Source organism: Pseudochaenichthys georgianus, chromosome 17 (assembly GCF_902827115.2).
Source record: "Pseudochaenichthys georgianus chromosome 17, fPseGeo1.2, whole genome shotgun sequence".
NCBI classification, from domain to species: Eukaryota; Metazoa; Chordata; class Actinopteri; order Perciformes; family Channichthyidae; genus Pseudochaenichthys; species Pseudochaenichthys georgianus.
This window is the reverse complement of record NC_047519.1, coordinates 16,887,769-16,900,939: the sequence shown is the minus strand read 5'-3', so window position 1 is coordinate 16,900,939 and position 13,171 is coordinate 16,887,769. Positions and strand designations below refer to the sequence as shown.

The 13,171-nt window shown below is 42.5% G+C and overlaps 1 protein-coding gene and 1 long non-coding RNA gene across 11 annotated transcripts in view; one reads left to right on the top strand and one right to left on the bottom strand.

Annotated features, from left to right (window-relative positions):
* astn1 (astrotactin 1) overlaps positions 1 to 13,171 on the top strand; it is a 493,901-nt gene that overhangs the window by 212,938 nt on the left and 267,792 nt on the right. For all 10 annotated transcript variants that reach the window (XM_034105004.2, XM_034105002.2, XM_034104998.2 and 7 more), the window contains one exon: positions 3,365 to 3,559. In XM_034105004.2, the coding sequence (XP_033960895.1) occupies positions 3,365 to 3,559 (195 nt within the window). The remainder of the gene's footprint in view (positions 1 to 3,364; positions 3,560 to 13,171) is intronic.
* Positions 9,338 to 10,143, bottom strand: LOC139435539 (uncharacterized). The gene is made up of 3 exons (XR_011644785.1): positions 10,032 to 10,143; positions 9,582 to 9,642; positions 9,338 to 9,469 (listed from the first exon to the last, which is right to left on the bottom strand). It is a non-coding gene; the product is annotated as an uncharacterized lncRNA (long non-coding RNA).

Genomic DNA, 13,171 nt, shown 5'->3' with positions numbered 1-13,171 from the left:
CTGAGTTGTAGTTGAACACTACAAGCTGTTGTTGCTGTTGTCATCTTTACATTACACATGATGTTGCAGGCACAGTATACATACACACTGCTGTTCTATTTTATTCCTAACAACAGCATGTTGTTGTCACTCTCCACTGTGCAGATGTGGCTAATCCTCGACCAGTCCCACTGGAGACTGACATTATTTTTGAGACATTTGGCATCCAGTAGAGCTTCTCTCAGTTTAAATCCCTGACATATAATCTTTCTCTCTTTAACCCCCTCTTCCCCAGTTCTCAGTATATTGTACACCGACATGAGTATGACAGAGCTTAAGACGCTTCTCCTTTTTCAGATGGGGGATTTTGTGCCACTTTACTCAAATTGATTTGGCTGATTCTACACTGTTGACTGAAACGTTCATGTTTTCAACACAGTGGAAATGCTGCAGAATATAACTTCAAAAATATTCAATCGCAAGGTTTTAATCAATATTCAGGACTGCCAACAGTCTACTTGTAAATGTGTTCATACAGTAGTAGCAACTAAAAGTGCCTCACCGTACCACTCGGGTGTTGCAGTACAGTATAATGTCATTATCCATGTTCATTACATTAGGATAATGCTAAGGCTTTGAAGGCAATACATTAAAACATTCAATTATTGTAATCAATATTGCGGTTGTAATTTAAATGTGTCTACAAGTTAAACAAAAACAGTTATATGTTAGAGGCAATCATTATTTACAAAACAAACTAAAATTAAAACATTTATTAATAAAGCCATTTGTTGTTGAGGTCGTGCAAGGTTCCTTTTTTTACTTAAATATACACTTGGTCAAAAAACCACTGTAGCCCAACTTTAATGCTAAGGCTTTGAGAAAACTTGACAATTTAAAGTAGTAATTTATCAAATAATGGGGTTGTGGATAAAATTGCATGTAATTATTTCCTCTAAATCAAGCTTGTAATGGTTGGAGCCAAGCATTATCAAACATGTTCCTTTTTCTCTACCTGAGTATTATGAAATGAAAATGCAGCTGCTTCTTGTTGAGCTCCTGCAGGATTTTCTTATTTTTTTGTTACCTTACTAGCTTAGTTTTCTAAAAGAAATCCATTCATCCCAAATTTACTAAGATATTAAAGTGGTATTGAATTGTAATCATGACTTTAGAAAGGGGTGTAATTGGCCATTTATAGTAATAACAAGCTTATTAGTTTAACAATGTTTCCATATCAGACTGATAACCTCTAATGATATGCTGAGCTAATGTAACATTACCAAACCAAAGACCTTGGTACAAACCGGCAGAGGTGGGAAGTAGTGGAGTACAAATACTTTGTTACTGTACTTAAGTGCATTTTTCTGGTATCAGTACTTTACTCCACTACTTATTTTTCTGACAACTTTTTAATTCGACTTTTTAACACAAGTACCTGTACTTTTACTTCTTACATTTTCAAAACAGGCTGGTTACTTTAGTTTTAATCTGCGTTTGGTGGCGTGATCATTATTATTTAGAGTCATTGCGTGCCTATTGATTTTAACATGATCCATGTATCCATCATTTCCTGGTCTTCTCTAAAGAGAAGAGGGACCAATGAAAACGTTTTCATGTTGCCGTTGTTCAGCATTGAAACATTCATTAGCTAACAATGACATTATTGTTCTATTAATATAAAGTGAGGTCAGTTACTCTTTAAAACAGTTGGTAGTTACAGTATGGGTACTTTTGACTTTACATTACATTATATTGCATTTAGCTGACGCTTTTATCCAAAGTGACTTACAATAAGTGCGTTCGACCAACAAAATACAAACTTGAAGAAAACAGAATCATATAAGTACATCAGGCTTCATAGAGCAAAAACATTTCTGTGCTACTCAACTGGCTTTAGATAAGCCAGCCCTTTATTAGTATCAGTGCTTTGTTAATAGTTCTATCGCTCGAAGTGGAGTCGAAAGAGATGAGTTTTCAGTCTGCACCGGAAGGTGTGTAAGCTTTCTGCGGTCCTGATGTCAATGGGGAGCTCATTCAACCATTTTTGGAGCCATGATAGCAAACCCACGTGTTTTTGCTGTTGGGAACTTGGGTCCCCTTTGCAGCGATGGTGCAGCGAGCCGTTTGGTTGATGCAGAGCAGAGTGCACGTGCTGGGGTGTACGGTTTAACCATGTCCTGGATGTAGGAAGGGCCAGATCCATTCGCAGCATGGTACGCAAGTACCATTGTCTTGAAGTGGATTCTAGCAGTTATCGGAAGCCAGTGGAGGGAGCGGAGGAGCGGCTTGGTGTGGGAGAATTTAGGAAGGTTGAAGACCAGACGAGCAGCTGCATTCTGGATGAGCTGCAGAGGTCGGATGGCACATGCAGGTTGACCAGCCAGGAGGGAGTTGCAGTAGTCTAGTCGTGAGATGACGAGAGCCTGGACCAGAACCTGCGTCACTTTCTGGGTCAGCTGGGGACGCATCCTCCTGATGTTGTAAGGCGTGTATCTGCAGCAGTGGGTTGTAGCAGCAACGTTTGCAGTGAAGGACAGGTTGTTATCTAGGGTCACACCCAGATTCCTTGCAGTCTGAGTCGGCGAACCAACAGAGGTGCCAATGTTGATTGTTAGGTCAATATTGGGACACTCTTTTCCCGGAAGGAAAAGCAGTTCAGTCTTGTCAAGGTTGAGCTTGAGGTGATGATCAGACATCCACTGAGAGATGTCAGCTAGACAAGCAGAGATGCGTGCGACGACCTGGGTCTCTGAGCGGGGAAAGGACATAATTAATTGGGTGTCGTCAGCGTAGCAGTGGTATGAAAAACCATGCGGGCTAATGACTGATCTGAGCGAGTTTGTGTACACGGAGAAGAGGAGGCGACCAAGACCAGAGCCCTGATGGACCCCTGTAGTTAATTGACAAGGGTCGGACTCGGACCCTCTCCAAGTAACCCTGTATGTATGGTCTTTGAGGTATGAGGTGAGGAGGGAAAGTGCAGAGCCTGAAACTCCAAGTTCTTGGATAGTGCGAAGGAGGATCTGATAGTTCACCGTGTCGAATGCAGCAGACAGGTCCAAAAGGATGATGACAGAGGAGAGGGAGGCTGTTTTAGCAGTGTGCAGTTCCTCAGTGACAGCAAGGAGGGCAGTTTCTACTTAGTACATTTTGAAGCCTGTACTTCTTTACTTTTACTTGAGTAACGAAGTTTTGTCAGTACTTCTACTTTTACCAGAGTATTTTTAAACACGAGTATCTGTACTTCTACTTGAGTAAATTATGTGTGTACCTTTGCCATCTCTGCAAACCGGAGTCATAGCATGAGCAGCTTTGTCCTCTCCTACACATGTACAAAAGTAAATGTATGATCCAATTAAAACTTAAACCACTTTTCCTTTAGGTGCATCGAGGACTACAAACGTGGTCCAGATGGGAGGTCATGTTTGCCGCTGTCGGAGGCCTGCACCGAGGGAATAGACTGCGCCGAGACAGTGGACATCCCCGCTAACCAGACTGTGTTCGGAGACCTTTTCTACGGATACAACAACCACTCCAAAGAGAGCACGTCTGGACAGATCCTCAAGGCTACGTTCAGGTAAACACACAAGCTGTTAGTGAAGCGGAGCATGTGAGACACCGCTCTGCCATTTGTATCTCAGCAGGGGCCCCCATTTGACAGGGTTTGGGCTTCTGGCCCCTACAGTGGTGATGATGGACATTTTTCTGTCATCGTTCTTGTTAAGCCCCGAGCCTGTTTTTCAGATCTCAGGCTCGAAAATGACATTCCCAGAACAAATGACCATATCTTCTCTTCTAAAAGGGTTAAATTAATAATCGTTTTTCTCAAAGCAAGGTTACACCTGTGAGTTGGATGTAGAAGTGTCTGAATCAATATTGATGTTTTTATTTTAAAGTAAATTCAGATTGAACACGGTAAAACATTTTTAATTATTGTCTCCGTTCAAAAAATAAATAAATGTATAGTGAAAATCACCCTTGAAAGATGAGATGGTAGACTAAAAGCTTTAGGAATCCAAACTACAACATATAATAAGCACCCTGTATTAAGATTGATGCACAACAAGTGCAATTTGACCTTTTTAGAGAGATTTAGCAAAAAACCCCACTTCTGAGGTCATTTGGGTGGATTTTCCATATCTCTGGCCCCCCTTGCTTGATTTTGCTAATTGACATCTCTTTCTAACCGTCAGAGCCAATGGAATCGAGGGGAACTCCCACATACTCCTTATTTGGTAAAGTGTGTGTGTGAGAGACTGACATATAGCCAAGACTGGAAGCTGCGATAACTCTGGTGGCTACCATTAGCAGCTAACTTTTACTCTCCGATTAAAAATGGAATTATGGATTATAAATATTTTTTTTCAAATCCACAGAAACATTATCAACCTATGGATTAACCGATTCAGCCGCGTTTTTTCTCGTTTTAATGCCATTGAACACGTTTTTTGATCAGATTGACAGCTACGGTGAGACGATCTCCCGTAAAAGCTCCGTAAAGGTACGTGCTGTGATGTCTGTGTTTGCTTTCCCTGTTGCGAGTTTGGATCGCTCAGTGATGATACAATAAAGCTAAATAATCTGTGGAACCTCAGCTTTAATCGGATATCTTGTATGTGCAGCTACGAGAAGTAATAAAGGTATCTTTATCTTGAGTTCTGTGCCAAAGTGCGTTAGCATTTTTCGCTCAGGGGTCATTTAGATGCTTCTTATGAGACTTGTGTTTTGGTAAGAAATGGTTCATATCTTCAGTTAGCTGAGATTATTCCCGTTAATCTGGTATAACACATGAATAGGTCCTTAAATATTAAGATGTCCTGAGACACAGTGTCGGGAAAAAAAAAAGCCCCCGCCGAGGGGGGCTTTTGGGCTTAACAGGTTTTAAAGTGCTCTGTTTAAAACAAGTGGCATATGTCTTTGAAAAGGTATATTACATGCATCAAAAAGTAAAGTTGGATATTGATTGAAAGTCACACTTGTGAGTAGGGACGGTCTGGCTTTTTGAGAATACTTAGAGTTTGGGTATCTATGGTACCGAGTATTGATCTGGTAAGAGTGTTTAATTAATACACTTTTTGCCTCCGTTACGGTGTGTGCATGAAGCAGGACCCAAATTCAGATTTAAGTGTCAAAAATATCTCCTTTATCTCAAGGCTATACTAGAAACTAAGACAGAACAGAACACTCACTGAAGACAAAGTCAAAAAACTAAGGCCAACGGGGTGGGTGGAGGGGGTCTGGAGGACGGGCTGACGGCGGAGGACCCGGAAGGGGTCTCGGGCGGACGGCCATGGGGCAAGGCAGAGATCTAGGATGTGGTCTCGGGCGAACGGCCCGGGGGCAAGGCAGAGTTCAAAAAGGGGTCTCGGGCGGACGGCCCGGGGGCAATGCAGATTTCAAAAAGGGGGATTCGGGCGGACGGCCCGGGGGCAAGGCAGAGTTCAAAAAGGGGGACTCGGGCGGACGGCCCGGGGACAAGGCAGAGTTCAGAGTGGGGCAAAGGCCAAACAGCTCCGGAGGCCGGGCAGGACCCGGTGTCGGCCGAACAGGAACCGGAGCCGGTGGGACAGGCTTCGTCAGGATCCCCCACGGAAGAGGACCAGGAGTTGGCAGCACCCCCGGCGAGACGGATGATGGCAGGGCCTCCAACGGAACTGGACAAGGGGTTGGCAGTACCCCCGGCAGGACAGGTGATGGCGAGGCCTCCAACTGGACTGGACATAGAGCTGGCAGGATCCCCAGCAGAACCTCCAAAGGCATGGGACATATAGTTGGCAGGACCCCCGGCAGGAGAGTAGTCGGCGGGACCCCCAACAGGACAGGACAAAGGGTTGGCAGGACCTCCAGCGGAACCTCCACCGGTACAGGACATAGGTTTGGCAGGACCCCCAGCAGAAGAGCAGTCTGCGGGACCTCCAACGGCACAGGACATGGGGTTGGCAGGACCCCCGGCAGAAGAGCAGCCTGCGGGACCTCCAACGGCTCAGGACATGGGGTTGGCAGGACCCCCGGCAGAAGAGTAGTCTGAGGGACCTCCAACGGCACATGAGTAGGGACTTGAGTGGGAACTCTCGAGAGGGCTTGAGAGGGAACTCGAGAAGAAACTTGAGAGTTGACTTGAGAGGTGACTTGAAAGGAATCTCTAGAGGGAACTTGAACGGAGACTCTAGAGGTGACTTCAGAGGGGACCCGATAGGGAACTCGAGAGGGGACTCAAGAGAGGGAACTTGAGAGGAGACTCGAGAGGGGACTAGAGAGGGAACTAGAGAGGGAACTCAAGAAGTGACTTGAGAGGGAACTCGATAGGAGACTTGAGAGAACTGGGGCTGGAACCATGGCTACTGGGGCCAGAACTGGGGCCGGAACCATATCTGCTTGGGCCAGAACTGGGGCTGGAACCATGGCACTTTGGGCTTGTGCTGCTAACCTGGCCTTGCGACTCCTTCTTTTAGGAGCCGTTTGGAGGCTCCGTGGACCTCCAAAAGCCAGACGAGTACCAGCGAATGGCTCCTGGACTGTAGCAAACACTGGGTGAGAAGCAGGGGCTGACGCCAGACGGACCACACCGATGCGTGTGGTATCAAAAAGGGAATTGGGAGACCTGTGTCTATCAGGATCGGGAAAACAAACCGTGAGGTAATCCAAAAGCCAGGCAGGTAAGAATTTAACCAAATCTTGATTCTTCATTGTAAAGTTGAATGCTTCTGCCAGAGCAGCATCTCGCTGTTGAACCCTGACCGCTAGTGATGGTACGTATTGCGCCGAGGCTTCGGAGCGCGTGTCGAGTAATCCCCGAAGCTTTTTGTGAAGCATGTATCGAGGCTTGTATCGTTTTGTGCCAGTGACGTCACCGATGACAAACGAAGCCTCGCTGCCTGTCGATACCACGTGACTGCTTCCGAAAGCGATTCAGATCGGTTGAACTGTTGAACCACATCGCTCATAATACCCATGGATGTATAATAAGAACCATATTACCCCTCCTGTAGCCAGCGGGCCCGGTGACACGATGTAATCAAGAGAGCTCAGACCCTCACTTATATAGAGGTCGGAACATGTCATAAGTATAAATAGATACAAGCATAAATAAATGTAGGAATAAAAACATGAATAAATAAATGAATAAATACATGAATAAATATGTTGCAGTGTTTTCAGGGAGCTTTAGTGTGTGTGCTGTGGCTCAGCTGGAAAGCAGTTGAATCACGACCGCAGGGTCCCTGGTTCAACGACTGAACAATACGTATTTTTTGTTGTTTATAAAAGCTACAGCTAAATGAGATAATGTAGTTAATAAATGTATTCTTTGATATGGTTTAGCCTTTCTCAGGCTACAACATGGTTACGTTTATGAATATTATTAAGGAATACAAATCCCTCTTTGCAATGTTTACCAGCCTCCTTAGGCTTTTCAATCACAATCATTAAACTGGAATAAATACAATATTGTTAACATGAAAATATGATTGTATGTTCGTTGTTTAGATGTATTCTAACTAAGGCTTTACTCATTGGGAACTCGGTAAGAGATACAGCAAACTGTTGAGATGTCCAATCTGCCTGTTTTACACACTTTGACCAACAGGGGGGTTTGTGTTCAAATGAAGCCCATGATGAAGCCTCATGAGATTAACCCTTTTGCGAACCAATTGGCTGGAAAGCTTCAAAGCTTCATAAGGCTTCATCTCACCATCACTACTGACCGCTCCTATCCATCGATGAGCACATTCAGACAAAGAACAGGTATAATCCAATAGTTCCTGCTCAAACAGATCTGCTGGGCCCATATCTCAGGTCGGTTCATAATGTTACGGTGTGTGCAAGAAGCAGGACCCAAATGCAGATTTAAGTGTTAAAAATATCTCCTTTATTTCAAGGCTATACTAGAAACAAAGACAGAACAGAACACTCACCGAAGACCAAGTCAAAACACAAGACGAACCGACAAAGACAGACATAAAAACCAGAACTTAAATACACACAAGACTAATCATGCAAACAAGACACATGTGAGGAGGGAAGAGAAAACACAGGGACACCAGGTGAACACAATCGGGTAATCAGGGAGGGAAAACAGACAGAAGGCAACAGGCAAAACAGGAGGTGAACACTTTTCAAAACAAAACAGGAAACCAAAGACAGAAAAAGACAAGACAAAACACAACACAGACAGATCTTGACAGCCTCACTGTGTTGAAGAGACAGGGATCACTTTTGATTCTAAGGCTTTCGTTAAAAAACAACTCAAATGTAAACAGTTTTATTGCAGCATGCTTATGAAAGGTTAATCACAGATTAAATCTCTAGGATGTACATCGTTTATAAACAAATCATTTTAAATAGATTGTCCTCATTGTCGGCCAAACCAGAGCTATTTAATAGAAGAGTTACGACACCGGAAGTCCAAAAACGGTTATCGTCACGTGGTTCATGTAGACGAGGGATCGTTCCCCGGAAGTTCATGGCGGGCAATGTGAATGCATTGATAACAGGAGATAGAACTACGATTTTTGGTAATTATTAGTGAATAAAGGTTTTGATTTGCAATATTTATACAACAAATCGATATGTGTATGTATTTACATCAATATGTTTTCAAAAATAAAATCGAATTTGCTAATATTAAGTGATAATATTAGGATTAGTGTGAACAACTAGTTTACATGTTACTAACAGTGCCTTGGTTAAAGAGCCTGTTGCTGTTTATTTATAGCTTTGAATTCTTTAACACCAATATTATCTTCTTAAACTTGTATGGTAGTCAGGAGGATCACTTTCTAATGTTTATTGATACATTTAGAGGGAGGGGATCTAAAGTAATGCTTTAAAATTCAGATTGGATTCATTTCTACCATTTTCTTAAATTCATGGTAGTTTCAGTAATCCCCTGGTAATTGAGGACATAAGTTATCTAAATGACTAATGTCATCTTTATGGCTTTCAGAAAGGACAGGAGACCGACAGGATATGATGATGATGATGTTAAATGTGTTGCTTTAGGAACATCCATTGCAAATACATGGAATTCAATAAACATAGAAGAGCATATCATGCAGTTTGTCGGTGCCTTTTCCTCCGTGTTGTCCTGGTTTGCTGTGCTGCCTCCTAGTCGCCACCATGGTTTGCTGTGCTGCCTCCTAGTCGCCACCATGGTTTGCTGTGCTGCCTGGGGATGCTCCAATCGCTCAGAGAAAGGAGTACGAATGTACGGCTTCCCCACTGACACAGAGCGGAGGAAAAAATGGCTGGCTCAAGTCAGCAGGAGCAATTTCACGACCAACAGCAACAAAATATGTGATTTATATACAAACACTGCATTTGCACTTTTTCACAAAACGAAAACCACACCATTGGGAAAGCTTAATGTTTTGTTTAATACAAAAAAACAGGGAAAGGCTTGAAAAACACAGAGTTGAGACTCAGGGTGCAGGGTGAGGGTCTCAGTGCAGGTATTCAGGCTCCATTGAACCCCCCTCTGGTTCTTGTGCTGAGAGAGGGAGCAACAGACAGGAGAAAGGGTTATACACACCTATATAGCACACCTATTGCCTTGGGGAGATAACGTGTTTACTTATATAAAACGGTAGTATTAAACTTACCTTGTGTTTTCACTCTCACTTAAGTCCCTCTCCCTTTGCCATCAGTCCAGAATCAGCTGAGCTGCAACATTATACAGACAGGTAATAATCAACAGAATCACAAGGACACAATATGGCTCTGCTAAAAACACTCACTCTTACACGCACCAAAGTTATATTTATCTAATATTTAACTCCCTCCACCCCCGCATACAATCCCGTTTAGAAGCCCCTCTTCTCTAATTCAACATGTTGGACGAAATGACATAGAGAGAACGGAATTTACAATTAAAAGGCTGTTCAACGTGTGTTGCTAACTTGCTTCGGTATGCTAGCTTAATCTGTTATCTGTAAACATTCCCTAAATCTACTAATTTAGGGATAATCCACTGACATCCTTTAATACACATGTTCATTTGAATCAGATGTACTGATAATATCCGCAATATACATCTTTAAACTTCTTCTTACCTTTAAAAGTCCGTCACGAACGGTGTATTATGCTGCAACTCCACAGCTCTGCTAGCCTTGGCGCTAACTTCCGGGGAACGATTGAGAGGCTCCACGATCCGCCATTGCTGTAAAAAAGTGGTCCATTGGCGTGAACGGAGATGTCGTAACTCTTCTATTAAATGGCTCTGGGCCAAACCATCTATCCGAGTCAATATTGGTTGATATTGGAATCAATGCATCCCTAGTTATGTGGGTACACATGTGATCTGAAGGTGTATCACAGAGAACAATACAATCGTATTTTTTCAATATGAATATGATACAATGCTATCGGATGGGTGTCCTGGCTTTATTGTGATTGGACCTCGGCCAGATGCTTTATGTGACCATATCCATAGGAAGACAGCTACTCCTCGTCCTACTTTCTCAGGCAACACTGCCAACAACAGAGAACAATCTCCCTTGGCTAGGAATAAAAAAGAGCTCATAAAGCAGCCCTGCTTTCCTTGACGGATTGTTCACCAGTCCACCTGACAATCCTGCTATTGAGATCTGACCATGATAACAATATTTATGATTCAGTATATCTGAAGGTCTTACATTCTCAAAGCATTGAGTTAACTTTACTAAAAAAATATTAGTTTACCATTTAATTTGAAATGTCCTTGCTATTGCCTTCCTGCAGTAATGCCTGGTACTATTTTATCTGTTTGCAGGCTGATATTGTAACCATCTATGAACTTAGAGTGGGATTGTTGTGACAGTGGGTTGTGTGTAGGAGGCTATTGAATCATTTTTTGTGGAGTTTCAGTGAGCATCTCCAAAACTAAAGCAATTAGTGTCACTACTGCCCCCTACAGTGGTAAGGAGGCTCATTATAAGTAAATGTAGATGTTGTGCATTTATTTGCCCATGCATCCATTTTCCCCACCCATCCTGATGAAAGTTGATCAGATGTCAATATCCAAAGAATCAAAATGAAGATTGTATTTGAATACAAAGTGTAAACGGTATCATAACAGAACTCCTTAGATATGATCCCTAACATGACGTGAAGTAATACAAAAATAAGAGGATATTCTATGCTAAATATGGACAATTCAGATTGTGTTAGGCTATCTATTATGCTATCCATAAAAGTAAACTTCCTTTTCCAGGAAAAGAGAGGTAAGGCAAGGCACATTTTTCGTATTGTTATAGCACATACATTATATATTTTTTTATATATAGCACCTTTCAACACAAGTTCAACGCAATTCAAGGTGCTTTACAAAAATAAAATAAATGTAATATCATATCAAAATATTGCAGCAGAATCACATTATCAAAGAACATTTAAAAACATGTAAAAAATGTGAAGACTAAAAAAAAAAAAATAGAATAATAAAGGTATAAAATACAAGAATGAATACGACAAAATCTTTCAAAACTTTATTTCTATTTCAAAACTAGCTTTATCACATACACACAGACATCCCTCCCTGAATCAAAGTGCAATGGTGCATTTACCAGGTGGAGCATGGGGTTTATAAGACCACCATGTCAATACAACTAAACATCCAACATCAATGCAACTATGCCGCAAACCACAAAAACAACTTTGTTGCCACTGCACACAGTAATAACCTCAGGTTAGCAGTATAAAGACCATCATGTTCAATAAAACCACACAGACATATTTTTAAATAATGCATTTTTTTTTCTCTGAAGGAGAATTTTCGTTCTACACCCACATAATCTAACAGATGTGAACGAATAACAAAGACAAATAAAAACAGTTTGGTGATTAATTATATGCAGCTGTGTTTAAAATCTCACTTGGCCCCCGTGGCTTTCTTGTCAAACAAGTGATATATTCCCGGGAAACTGTGCGAAACATAACCCATTTTTTATTAACAAAGATGCACATAATATTTTAATACCATTGATGGCTTTGTTCGGCAAACTGAGATTTAATTGCCTGAATGGCTTTAATCGCAGCTGCTGATCCACTTAAATGACATAACACTTCCTTTGTATTTATCCTATATTCATTAAAAGCTAGTGCAAGGCATTCAGTCAAATGTCTTCTACTGGGACGCCTGCTGTCTCAAATTGACATGTACTTCTATTCAGACAGTCGCGGCACATTGAGTTGTGTCCACCCCCCCAATACAGCACTTATGTTATTGTTGACAGGGGTGTTAGTTTCAGGGCTCGAGCTTAAGGACGTCCCGTCGTCCCGTGGCCGGAAAAAATAGTGTCGGGGAGGATACAAAATAATTTTGGGACGAATTTGGGACGAGAGTTAAAATAAAATACCCTGCTAACTCTACTACAAACGGCGATGGAAATGAAACCGACTGCACATTTTGTGTAGCACACAGTTATTAAACCTCCTTGTCAACATAAACACACACGCACAAAACATGTAGCAACCCGCGAAATACACACACATGTAGCTACAGCTGTGCCGCTGGCTGTCAGCCAGCCGCACAGCTGGCTGTGCCCGTGAATTCCTGGCCCGCAAATTTGCGGGTCTAGCTATGTACTGAGTGTGTGTATTTCGCGGGTTGAGTGATGTACAATGGCATCCTGTGGAGGAATTCTGAAATATTTTACCGTTAATCACAAAAACGCACAGCAGAACCAGACCCTGGAGCGCCGGCCTCTTTATTTACTTACTCCTCTTCATCCCCTATGGGTAATAAGGCTGAGATGAGAACCCTCCATCGTATGTAGTCCTTAGCAATACGCTGCGCCTCTCCCCATGTAGGGATGGGTACCGAGCCCCGGTATTAAACGGGCCCCGGGCCGGAATTATTAAAGACAGTGGTAACGTTAAGCTCCGACGTTATCGGACATTTTATCGGTACTGGAGACATTTAAAAAATATATGTCATATGTATTATTGCTACATACACATTATATCGCAGTTTTAGTTTCACCAACTCCGTTTCTAATATGCAATAAGACTACAACATGCGTCTATGATGTATTTTCGAGCTTTACAATCCAGAGGAAATATCTCTCCCGTCTGTGTGCGAGGGGGCGGGGCCGTTCGTAAAGGTCTCCTGACTGTGTTACAGACTAGGCTTGTTTGAGACGCGTTGAGGCTCGCCTCGAAAGTAGACGAGAATAGCCGATCGCAGCCGGGGGAGGTCTCAAAAAGCTCGCCT